The sequence below is a fragment of the Scyliorhinus canicula genome, chromosome 20, assembly GCF_902713615.1.
Source record: "Scyliorhinus canicula chromosome 20, sScyCan1.1, whole genome shotgun sequence".
Taxonomy (NCBI): Eukaryota; Metazoa; Chordata; class Chondrichthyes; order Carcharhiniformes; family Scyliorhinidae; genus Scyliorhinus; species Scyliorhinus canicula.
Window position 1 is genome coordinate 40785758 of NC_052165.1, and position 12736 is coordinate 40798493.

The 12736-nt window shown below is 52.0% G+C and overlaps 1 protein-coding gene across 3 annotated transcripts in view; it reads right to left on the reverse strand.

Annotated features, from left to right (window-relative positions):
- The window catches only part of rfx4 (regulatory factor X, 4), a 146657-nt gene that overhangs the window by 99081 nt on the left and 34840 nt on the right, over positions 1–12736 (reverse strand). For all 3 annotated transcript variants that reach the window (XM_038781178.1, XM_038781179.1, XM_038781177.1), the window contains one exon: positions 298–359. In XM_038781178.1, coding sequence (XP_038637106.1) covers positions 298–359 — 62 coding nt within the window. The remainder of the gene's footprint in view (positions 1–297; positions 360–12736) is intronic.

Genomic DNA, 12736 nt, shown 5'->3' on the forward strand with positions numbered 1-12736 from the left:
TGATCAGTAGAACACCTATTCTACTGACAGCTATCATGGGTTTTTAGCTTGAAGGAATTTAATTTTAATGAGTATTTTCATTGACTTCACCCACGAGGGCTCAGTTTGAGGTTCTGACTTTACGTTTTCTCAGGCCTCCCCCCCCACCCGTCACAACTTTGGCAGACATCCTCTATTTCCGTACGGAACTGGGTTCCTCAGTGAGGCACATGAAAAGCTATTTTATTTTTTTAAAACTCCAGACATCGATCCTGAGAGCAGTCCAGGCAAAATTCCCATTAAACGTTGGTTCCTTACTTTGACTGGCCTCTTGTTCCTAATCTTCTCGTCGTTAATTGTGGAAATTGCTGACGAATTATCTAAAGGGGAGAAAGAAAAGTCTGTCAGAGAGGATTTCATTTGATGCCACTCATAATGCTTACCTGAGATCTATCTGTCGATGTCAGGAGTGGCTCGCTTGCCAGCTCTCTCAGCTCTGCGGCAATGGGCTGAGTATTCAAGTCCCACACCGAAACCTGAGCATAGAAATCAAAGCTGACACTCCCGTGCAGTACTGAGGGAGTGCTGAACTGTCGGAGGTGCACTCTTCAGGTGAGACATCAAGCCGAGACCCTGACTGCCCTCTCAGGTGGATATAAAAGATTCCTTGACATGATTTTGAGGAAGAGCCAGCGAGTTATCCTGCTCAGTCCCATGATCTGGCCAATATTTTTCACTATATCAAGATCATAAAGATGGATCATCCAGTAATTATCACATTGTTTTTGTGAAAGTTTGCTATGTTCAGACTGGTTGCTGCGTTTCCTCCATTACAGCAAGTGACTACACTTCCAAAGTACTTTGGGATTTACTGTGGTTGTGGAAGGCGCTAAGACCTTCTTTAACGTTTATTAATAAAATATGCATTGATCGTTAGTGATATTTTGAAAAATAGAATTATTTTAAGAATAGAAAAGTTCAGATTAAAAATCTTTTATCTGCATGAACTTTGTTATAAATTCATAGAATCATAATAATAATCTGTGAAAATCCCCTAGTCGCCACATTTCACGCCTGTTTGGGTACACTGAGGGAGAATTCAGGATGTCCGATTCACCTAATAAGCACGTCTTGTGGGACTTGTGGGAATAAAGCGGAACAGCCGGCCAGAGGAAACACACGCAGACACAGGGAGAAGAGCAGATTCCGCACAGACAGTCACACAAGCCGGGAATCAAACTCAGGTCCCTGGTACTGTGAAGCAACAGTGCTAGCCACTGTGCTACCGTGCCACCCATTTGGAACCTCTACAGTGCAGACGGAGGCCATTCGGCCCATCGAGTCTGCGCCGACCCTCTGAAAGAGCACTCTAACCTATGCCCAATCCCCCACCCTATCCCTGTAACCCCATCTAGGGACAATTTAGCATTTCCAATCCATCTAGCCCACACATCTTTGGACTTTGAGAGGAAACCGGAGCACCCAGAAGGAACTCAAGAAGACATGGGAAGAATGTATGAACTCACATGGTCACCCGAGGTCAGAATCAGACTCTGGTCCCTGGTGCTGTGAGACAGAAGTGCTAACCACTGTGCCACTATGTCACCCGCCCACCAAGACAATATTTATAACAGAAATTATGGGCAGAATTTAACACCCTCTGCTTTAGCAAGTTGGTGACAGGGGGCATTTAATCAGGCGGGATGGTGGCTGGTGCGATCCCCACCAACTTCCCACCTTCACCCCATTGAGTCTGTGGATGGCCTTCCCAAACCAAGACCGTTCAGTGGGGAATTAACGCCCACTTACCATCCCTGGAATTCAACTAGCAGAGGGTGGGAAACTCATCATGCAAGAATCCCGAAAAGCAAAATCTGACATGGTTGCTTGTGGGCACCTGGGGAAGTCCCCCGCTGTCAGGCAATCGGTGTCTCATCAAAGGGACCCAGCATCAGGAAGGGGGGGCCCTTGCTGCTAAGAAACCCCGCAGCAACCCCAATCCTGCGACCCTCCCACTTTTGCTCACATGTGCCTGTATCCTAGCCCTCAGCCGGGTGTAGCAACTCTGAGTGGCCGGCGGTTTTCAGTGGGCAAGACTTTCACCCCTGGGGTCCTTGGACACAAGGAAGGCACACTGATGTCCGGTTAATGCCTCGCTGGCACTGAATTTAATGGGCCTTCACAAAAAGCAGGGCTCTCACCGGTTATCCAGCCAGCAGGCACGAACCCATCACCTCCATCATATACCACCCGACCTATGTAAATGAGTCATATTGCAATTACAACCTCCCACCAGCGATGGGATCGTTAATGATAGGCAGATGGTCATTACAGTGTGACTTGTTTACATTGTCTGTTCCATTACAAATATGGACATGGAATTTGGGTTGGAAATATTCAAATAAGGCCGGATTTTCTGACTTTAAAATAGTGACTGAGGTGTGCTGGGAGTCTCTAATTCTGCTTTGCCCCGGATTACGTTTTACGTGGAATCTCAGCATCAGTCCTCCAGGAGATCGAGGCTGGAATTCTCTGGCCGTTTGCTGGCGGTGGGATTTTCTGGTCTCGCTGCCAGCGCAGCCCCGCCTGCGGGTTTCCCGGTGGCGTGGCAGACAATCCCACCGCCAGTGAACGTCCAGGGAAGTTGGTGGGGATCGCACCTGCCACCCTCCTGCCCGATAAAATGCCCCCTGTCACCAAACTCGCTGTAGAGGAGGGCATTAAATTCTGTCCATACTTTCCGTTAGTGCACCGCCAACTGTCGCCGAGAAACATGCGGCTGGGAGGCCAGAGAATCCCATCCTGACTGAAATTTGGCTCCCCCTATTTCCATATCTACATGCTGCACCTCAGTGACATCATCCAGAAACACTACATTCACTTGTACCCCCCTCCCCATCCCTGGGGTTACAGGGATAGGGCGGGACAATCTGTGCGAGGCTGAAACCAAACTAGTCTTCACTGCTGCTGGGTCAGAATCCTGAAACTCCCTCCCTAACAGCACATTGGGTGTACCTACACCACGTGGACTGCCGCGGTTCAAGGAGGCAGCTCACTACCTTCTCAAGGGGCAATTAGGGATGGGCTGTGACACCCACATCCCATGAACGAGTAAGAGTAAATACGTCCTGACAGTTGGATGCCTCCGAGGGAATCTAACACAGCGACAAAGATCCACACTGGACACATTAACTTCTCCAATCTCTCCATGGAACCTCCCTGACCTGCAAACTGTTTCCAGTATCTTCTATCTCGATTTCAATTTGCAAGTGTCTGTAGATATTTTCTATTAGAAAAAAAAAAGCTTCTTGCACCTGTATATATTTTTCTGTCACTCTCCACATATTAGGCTGTGAGAAAGTTTCTTATTCCCATAGTGAAAAATCTGGGCTGAAATGCTGAAACCTCTCAGTAATTACATGCTGGGAGATTAAAAGGGATATTGCTTATTTGCATATTTTCCACAAGTAAACTTACTCCAGGAATAATTTCACTTATGTAAATTTATGTAAATCAGGGCTATCCTGGTGGAACAAAGGCTTGAAATTATATTGCGTGAGTGAGGGAGAGGGAGAGAGAGAGAGAGGGAGACCCCGTTTACAGTGGAATGTAATAATATCCATGTAAAGCAGCGAAACAGATTCTCTGGGAAATGGTTCGGGTGGAAATGTTCCCTAGTGAAAAGCGAGTTTGCTCAGAACTGGCAGTGCATCTCGTTTTAATTTCGTTGCTGAAAGTTTTACAAACAGGACATGGGAGCTTGAAGGTTGCTGGAGTTTGCCCGGCTGTGTGATAAATGAGCAGACACAGAGACAGTCCTCGCTTTTTGTACAAATTCAATGGAGCTTGGCTAAAGGACACCCCTGCTGTTCCAGCTACTGATCTAACATTCCAGAACATCAGTGCCTTCGACTGCCTCTTTAATTGCACATTAATCCCTCCCCCTATCCTTTAAGATCCCCATGTACAGTCTTAGTGAACTTCCCAAAGCTGTGGGAAAACACAACCTACACTGGCCAAGTTTGCAGACAAAGAACTTTCTCTCGCATCCAGAATCCCTGGATTCTGGTTGCTGCTTCTTCTGGAGAGGCTTAAATTGTAAATTCCCTTCTGCAGCGGGTATGACCATCCAAACTGAACCATCAGAATTCTCTCATAGACATTTTCAAGTCAGGAGTTGCCTAGTTTTAGTAAGTGAAGTGTGCTGGATGTGAGAGTCAGTTATGGATGTTACCCTCGGGAGATCTGTTCTGGGACTTTAAGCAGGTGGGTTAGCAGGGTAGCATAGTGGTTAGCACTGTTGCTTCACAGCTCTAGGGTCCCAGGTTCGATTCCCGGCTTGGTCACTGTCTGTGTGGAGTCTGCACGTTCTCCCTGAGTCTGTGTGGCTTTCCTCCGGGTGCTCTGGTTTCCTCCCAATAGTCCCGAAAGACGTGCTGTTAGGTAATTTGGACATTCTGAATTCTCCCCCTGTAGACCCAAACAGGCGCCGGAGTGTGACGACTAGAGGGTTTTCACAGTCACTTCATTGCAGTGTGAATGTAAACCTACTTGTGGCAATAAAGGTTGTTATATCGACAGCCTCGCCATATTACAGATTTAAAATTAGTCCATAAACCCAATCGTGCAATCATCCACTTTGCTTTATGATCTGGGATTCCACCTTTGTTTAAAGAAGTGTTGCTCTGAAATTAATGTAATTTAAATTTTGAAACATTCGGCAGATACGGGCTCCCTTTCATTGATTTAGCCTGAGAAAACTGTCAAAAGTCAATAATAAAGCAGGCTGGAAATATATTTCTTACAAAATTTGTGGTTTCCTTAACAATTGGGTTTGAACAAGAATCCATGTCACAAAGAAAGTGAGAGAGACAGAGAATTACAGAAAGAGCCATGCGGGCAGTCAAAGCATGAGAGAGACAAACAGACAGGCACAGAGAACTATTGAGAATTACAGAATCACAATCAGAGACTGACAGAGAGACACAATCACAGATAAAGAGTGTATCACGCAGGAAAGGAGGCACACACAATCAGAGAATCACAGACGGAGAAAGAAAGAGAGAGAAAGAGATAGGCAGGCAGAGTTACAGCGAAAGTGAGAGAGACAGAACGAGAGAATGAAACTGAGAGTGAGAGAACAAGACGATGAGACAGAGAGAGTGAGGCAGAGGGATAAGAGATTGACATAGATTCCAAGGTAGTAACAATGAGAGAGAAAGCACTAACAGGGAGTAAGAGTTCCCCTTGTTGATAATCGGGCTGTATCTCTCTGAGTTGAGAGAGTCGGCAGAATTCATTGCTCTATTTAAATGTCTTGGGCGCAATTCTCCGTTGGCCAGTGCTGGAATTGGGAAACGCAATTGGGCAGAGAATCGGTTTCGAAGCCAAAATCATGGCTGGCTGGTTTTACGCCAAATCGCAATTCTCTGTCGCCTCGACAGTGGTGTCAATGTGTTCTGGAACACTCGTACAGTAAACACCATTGTTATATCATTAGCCGGACTGACCCGGTATTCTCCGGGGCTTCCGCGATCCTCCGCCAACAATGGGCCGAATTATCAACAGCGAGGTTCACCACTTTTAAAAATCGTGAAACTGGCGCTGTGGCTGATGAGGGAGCGAGAGGGGGAACGGACGGTGTCCAACATCGCCATAGTTTCCTGACGGTTGTGCTGCTGGCCGCATGCTTCTGCCAGGGCCGGGGGAAGTAGCGGGTGGTGGCCAGGAGGTGGGCTGTGGGGTCAGGGTGGACCCGGCACAGAACACCATTGATGCAGCCGGCAAGGCAGCCATGCAACTGTGCGTACCACTGACTGCCCACTGTGAACTTAGGGCCACGGGTCGTATGGCCACCCCCCAGGTGCACTGGCCCCAGCCAACCCATCAATGGGATGGGCCCGCTCCAGCACAACCAGAGCCATCTTGTTGGCTGGGATGGTGTGTGTGGGAAGAGAAGTGTGAATATGTGGCTGCAGCTTGTCAGCCTCCTGAGTGTCAATCGGGTATCTGGTGAATCCAGTACTGTTTCCCATTGGAATCGATTGTATCCCATGTATCGCCAGTGCTAGCCCCTTAACAGTCGCTGAATAGATCCAGGTGCGGTGCCATTTTGCTGTCGTGGAAGTCCACATATCCTGCCCTGGCATCAACACTTAGGGCTGGATTCTCCGATTTTGAGGCTATGACCGGAGCATGTGTCTAGTCTTACGACGGAAAAGTCGGCGCCGTCCCCGCACCGATGCTTCATCCAGTGAGGGGGCCTAGTAAAGGCCCTGGCATTCCCAGCAGGTACAGCCGGAAAATTGCCGCATCTGTGGCCACGCATGCGCACGGCGGCGACCTGCAGCGGTCGCGACGCACAACATCGTGCCGACCACGCGTGGACCCGGCCTGCCAGATAATGGCCCCCTGTAACCCCCTTGCCACCCCCGGACTACCCCCACCAGTCCCCCCAGCCCCCTCCGAAGCCCCCAGGCCAGTGGGACAGCTCCCTCCCCCCAATCTGAGGCGGCGCTGGACACAGCTCACAGTCATCGCGCGAGGTTGGCAAAACCTCAGAGCACAGTTACCGAGTCAGCTCAATCTCAGTTACCGAGTCAGCTCAATCCCAGTTACCGAGTCAGCTCAATCTCAGTTACCGAGTCAGCTCAATCTCAGTTACCGAGTCAGCTCAATCTCAGTTACCGAGTCAGCTCAATCTCAGTTACCGAGTCAGCTCAATCTCAGTTACCGAGTCAGCTCACATTCAGTTACCGAGTCAGCTCAATCTCAGTTACCGAGTCAGCTCAATCTCAGTTACCGTGTCAGCTCAATCTCAGTTACCGTGTCAGCTCAATCCCAGTTACCGAGTCAGCTCAATCTCAGTTACCGAGTCAGCTCAATCTCAGTTACCGAGTCAGCTCAATCTCAGTTACCGTGTCAGCTCAATCCCAGTTACCGAGTCAGCTCAATCTCAGTTACCGTGTCAGCTCACTCTCAGTTACCGAGTCAGCTCAATCTCAGTTACCGAGTCAGCTCAATCTCAGTTACCGAGTCAGCTCAATCTCAGTTACCAAGTCAGCTCAATCTCAGTTACCGTGTCAGCTCAATCTCAGTTACCGTGTCAGCTCACATTCAGTTACCGAGTCAGCTCAATCTCAGTTACCGAGTCAGCTCAATCTCAGTTACCAAGTCAGCTCAATCTCAGTTACCGTGTCAGCTCACATTCAGTTACCGAGTCAGCTCAATCTCAGTTACCGAGTCAGCTCAATCTCAGTTACCGAGTCACCTCAATCTCAGTTACCGAGTCAGCTCAATCTCAGTTACCGAGTCAGCTCAATCTCAGTTACCGTGTCAGCTCAATCTCAGTTACCTAGTCAGCTCAATCTCAGTTACCGAGTCAGCTCAATCTCAGTTACCGAGTCAGCTCAATCTCAGTTACTGAGTCAGCTCAATCTCAGTTACCGAGTCAGTTCAATCTCAGTTACCGAGTCAGCTCAATCTCAGTTACCGAGTCAGCTCAATCTCAGTTACCGTGTCAGCTCAATCTCAGTTACCAAGTCAGCTCAATCTCAGTTACCGAGTCAGCTCAATCTCAGTTACCGTGTCAGCTCAATCTCAGTTACCGAGTCAGCTCAATCTCAGTTACCGAGTCAGCTCAATCTCAGTTACCGAGTCAGCTCAATCTCAGTTACCGAGTCAGCTCAATCTCAGTTACCGTGTCAGCTCAATCTCAGTTACCGTGTCAGCTCACATTCAGTTACCGAGTCAGCTCAATCTCAGTTACCGAGTCAGCTCAATCTCAGTTACCAAGTCAGCTCAATCTCAGTTACCGTGTCAGCTCACATTCAGTTACCAAGTCAGCTCAATCTCAGTTACCGTGTCAGCTCACATTCAGTTACCGAGTCAGCTCAATCTCAGTTACCGAGTCAGCTCAATCTCAGTTACCAAGTCAGCTCAATCTCAGTTACCGAGTCAGCTCAATCTCAGTTACCGTGTCAGCTCAATCTCAGTTACCAAGTCAGCTCAATCTCAGTTACCGAGTCAGCTCAATCTCAGTTACCGTGTCAGCTCAATCTCAGTTACCGAGTCAGCTCAATCTCAGTTACCGAGTCAACTCAATCTCAGTTACCGAGTCAGCTCAATCTCAGTTACCGTGTCAGCTCAATCTCAGTTACCAAGTCAGCTCAATCTCAGTTACCGAGTCAGCTCAATCTCAGTTACCGAGTCAGCTCAATCTCAGTTATCGAGTCAGCTCAATCTCAGTTACCGTGTCAGCTCAATCTCAGTTACCAAGTCAGCTCAATCTCAGTTACCGAGTCAGCTCAATCTCAGTTACCATGTCAGCTCAATCTCAGTTACCGAGTCAGCTCACATTCAGTTACCGAGTCAGCTCACATTCAGTTACCGAGTCAGCTCAATCTCAGTTACCGAGTCAGTTCAATCTCAGTTACCGAGTCAGCTCAATCTCAGTTACCAAGTCAGCTCAATCTCAGTTACCGAGTCAGCTCAATCTCAGTTACCGAGTCAGCTCAATCTCAGTTACCGAGTCAGCTCAATCTCAGTTACCAAGTCAGCTCAATCTCAGTTACCGTGTCAGCTCAATCTCAGTTACCAAGTCAGCTCAATCTCAGTTACCGAGTCAGCTCAATCTCAGTTACCGTGTCAGCTCAATCTCAGTTACCGTGTCAGCTCACTCTCAGTTACCGTGTCAGCTCACTGCAGTTTACCGAGTCAGCTCACTCCCGGTTACCGAGTCAGCTCACTCCCAGTTACCGGGTCAGCTCACTCCCGGTTACCGAGTCAGTTCACTCCCTGTTACCGAGTCAGCTCACTCCCAGTTACCATGTCAGCTCACTCCCGGTTACCGAGTCAGCTCACTCCCGGGAGTCAGCTAACTCCCGGTTACCGAGTCATCTCACTCCCGGTTACCGAGTCAGCTCACTCCCGGCTACCGAGTCAGTTCACTCCCTGTTATTGAGTCAGCTCACTCTCAGTTACCGTGTCAGCTCACTCCCGGTTACCGAGTCAGTTCACTCCCGGTTACCGAGTCAGCGCACTCCCGGTTAATGAGTCAGTTCACTCCCGGTTACCGAGTCAGCTCACTCCCGAGAGTCAGCTCACTCCCGGTTACCGAGTCAGCTCACTCCCGAGTGTCAGGTCACTCCCGGTTACCGAGTCAGCTCACTCCCGAGAGTCAGCTCACACCCGGTTACCGAGTCAACTCACTCCCTATTACCGAGTCAGCTCATTCCCGGGAGTCAGCTCAATCACGGTTACCCAGTCAGCTCTCTCCCGGTTACTCAGACAGCTCACTCTCTCAGTTATTGAGACAGTTCACTCCCTCGGTTACCGAGACAGCTCACTCCCTTTGTTACCGAGCCAGCTCACTCCCTCCGTTACAGGGCCAGCTCACTCCCTTTGTTACCGAGCCAGCTCACTCCCTCCGTTACTGAGCCAGCTCACTCCCTCGGTTACTGAAATAGATCACTCCCTCCGTTACCGAGCCAGCTCACTCCCTCCGTTACTGTGCCAGCTCACTCCCTCTGTTACCGGGCAAGCTCACTCCCTCCGTTACCGAACCAGCTCACTCCCTCCGTTACCGAGCCACCTCACTCCCTCCGTTACCGTGCCAGCTTACTCCCTCCGTTACCGAGCCAGCTCACTCCCTCCGTTACTGTGCCAGCTCACTCCCTCCGTTACTGAGCCAGCTCACTGCCTCCGTTACTGAGCCAGCTCACTCCCTCCGTTACTGTGCCAGCTCACTCCCTCCGCTACCGAGCCAGCTCACTCCCTCCGTTACCAAGCCAGCTCACTCCGTTACCGAGCAAGCTCACTCCCTCCGTTACTGTGCCAGCTCACTCCCTCCGTTACCGAGCCACCTCCCTCCGTTACCGAGCCAGCTCACTCCGTTACTGTGCCAGCTCACTCACTCCATTACTGAGCCAGCTCACTCCCTCCGTTACCGAGCCACCTCCCTCCGTTACCGAGCCAGCTCACTCCCTCCGTTACTGTGCCAGCTCACTCCCTCTGTTACTGTGCCAGCTCACTCCCTCCGTTACTGAGCCAGCTCACTCTCTCCGTTACTGAGCCAGCTCACTCCCTCCGTTACTGAGCCAGCTCACTCCCTCCGTTACTGTGCCAGCTCACTCCCTCCGTTACTGTACCAGCTCACTCTCTCCGTTACTGAGCCAGCTCACTCCCTCCGTTACTGTGCCAGCTCACTCCCTCCGTTACTGTGCCAGCTCACTGCCTCCGTTACCGAGCCAGCTCACTCCCTCCGTTACCGAGCCAGCTCACTCCCTCCGTTACTGAGCCGGCTCACTCCCTCCGTTACCGAGCCAGCTCACTCCCTCCGTTACAGAGCCAGCTCACTCCCTCCGTTACTGAGCCGGCTCACTCCCTCCGTTACCGAGCCAGCTCACTCCCTCCGTTACCGAGCCAGCTCACTCCCTCCGTTACTGAGCCGGCTCACTCCCTCCGTTACCGAGCCAGCTCACTCCCTCCGTTACAGAGCCAGCTCACTCCCTCCGTTACTGTGCCAGCTCACTCCCTCCGTTACCGAGCCAGCTCACTCACTCCATTACTGTGCCAGCTCACTCCCTCCGTTACTGAGCCAGCTCACTCCCTCCGTTACTGAGCCAGCTCACTCCCTCCGTTACCGAGCCAGCTCACTCCCTCCGTTACTGAGCCAGCTCACTCCGTAACTGTGCCAGCTTACTCCCTCTGTTACTGTGCCAGCACTCCCTCCGTTACTGTGCCAGCTCACTCCCTCCGTTACTGTGCCAGCTCATTCCCTCCGTTACCGAGCCAGCTCACTCCCTCCGTTACCGAGCCAGCTCACTCCCTCCGTTACTGTGCCAGCTCACTCTCTCTGTTACTGTGCCAGCTCACTCCCTCCGTTACCGAGCCAGCTCACTCCCTCCGTTACTGTGCCAGCTCACTCCCTCCGTTACTGTGCCAGCTCACTCCCTCCGTTACTGTGCCAGCTCACTCCCTCCGTTACTGTGCCAGCTCACTCCCTCCGTTACTGAGCCAGCTCACTCCCTCCGTTACTGAGCCAGCTCACTCCCTCCGTTACCGAGCCAGCTCACTCCCTCCGTAACCGAGCCAGCTCACTCCGTTACCGAGCCAGCTCACTCCCTCCGTTACTGTGCCAGCTCACTCCCTCCGTTACTGTACCAGCTCAGTCCCTCCATTACCGAGCCAGCTCCCTCCCTCCGTTACCGAGCCAGCTCACTCCCTCCGTTACCGAGCCAGCTCACTCCCTCCGTTACTGAGCCAGCTCACTCCCTCCGTTACCGAGCCAGCTCACTCCCTCTGTTACTGAGCAAGCTCACTCCCTCCATTACCGAGCCAGCTCACTCCCTCCGTTACCGAGCCAACTCACTCCCTCCGTTACTGTGCCAGCTCACTCCCTCCGTTACTGTGCCAGCTCACTCCCTCCGTTACCGTGCCAGCTCACTCACTCCATTACTGTGCCAGCTCACTCCCTCCGTTACCGAGCCAGCTCACTCCCTCCGTTACTGTGCCAGCTCACTCCCTCCGTTACTGTGCCAGCTCACTCCCTCCGTTACCGTGCCAGCTCACTCCCTCCGTTACCGTGCCAGCTCACTCCGTTACCGAGCCAGCTCACTCCCTCCGTTACCGAGCCAGCTCACTCCCTCCATTACTGTGTCAGCTCACTCCCTCCGTTACTGTGCCAGCTCACTCCCTCCGTTACCGAGCCAGCTCACTCCCTCCGTTACTGTGCCAGCTCACTCCCTCCGTTACCGAGCCAGCTCACTCCCTCCGTTACTGTGCCAGCTCATTCCCTCCGTTACTGTGCCAGCCCACTCCCTCCGTTACCGAGCCAGCTCACTCCCTCCGTTACCGAGCCAGCTCACTCCCTCCGTTACTAACCAGCTCACTCCCTCGGTTACTGTGCCAGCTCACTCCCTCCGTTACTGTGCCAGCTCACTCCCTCCGTTACCGAGCCAGCTCACTCCCTCCGTTACTGTGCCAGCTCACTCCCTCCGTTACCGTGCCAGCTCACTCCCTCCGTTACTGTGCCAGCTCACTCCCTCCGTTACTGTGCCAGTTCACTCCCTCCGTTACAGAGACAGCTCACTCCCTCCGTTACTGAGCCAGCTCACTCCCTCCGTTACTGTGCCAGCTCACTCCCTCCGTTACCGAGCCAGCTCACTCCCTCCGTTACTGTGCCAGCTCACTCCCTCCGTTACTGTGCCAGCTCACTCCCTCCATTACCAAGCCAGCTCACTCCCTCCGTTACCGAGCCAGCTCACTCCCTCCGTTACCGAGCCAGCTCACTCTCTCCGTTACTGTGCCAGCTCACTCCCTCCGTTACTGTGCCAGCTCACTCCCTCCGTTACTGTGCCAGCTCACTCCCTCCGTTACTGTGCCAGCTCACTCCTTCCGTTACTGTGCCAGCTCACTCCCTCCGTTACCAAGCCAGCTCACTCCCTCCGTTACTGTGCCAGCTCACTCCCTCCGTTACTGTGCCAGCTCACTCCCTCCGTTACTGTGCCAGCTCACTCCCTCCGTTACCGAGCCAGCTCACTCCCTCCGTTACTGTGCCAGCTCACTCCCTCCGTTACTGTGCCAGCTCACTCCCTCCGTTACCGAGCCAGCTCACTCCCTCCATTACTGAGCCAGCTCACTCCCTCCGTTACTGTGCCAGCTCACTCCCTGCGTTACTGAGCCAGCTCACTCCCTCCGTTACCGAGCCAGCTCACTCCCTCCGTTACCAAGCCAGCTCACTCCGTTCCCGAGCCAG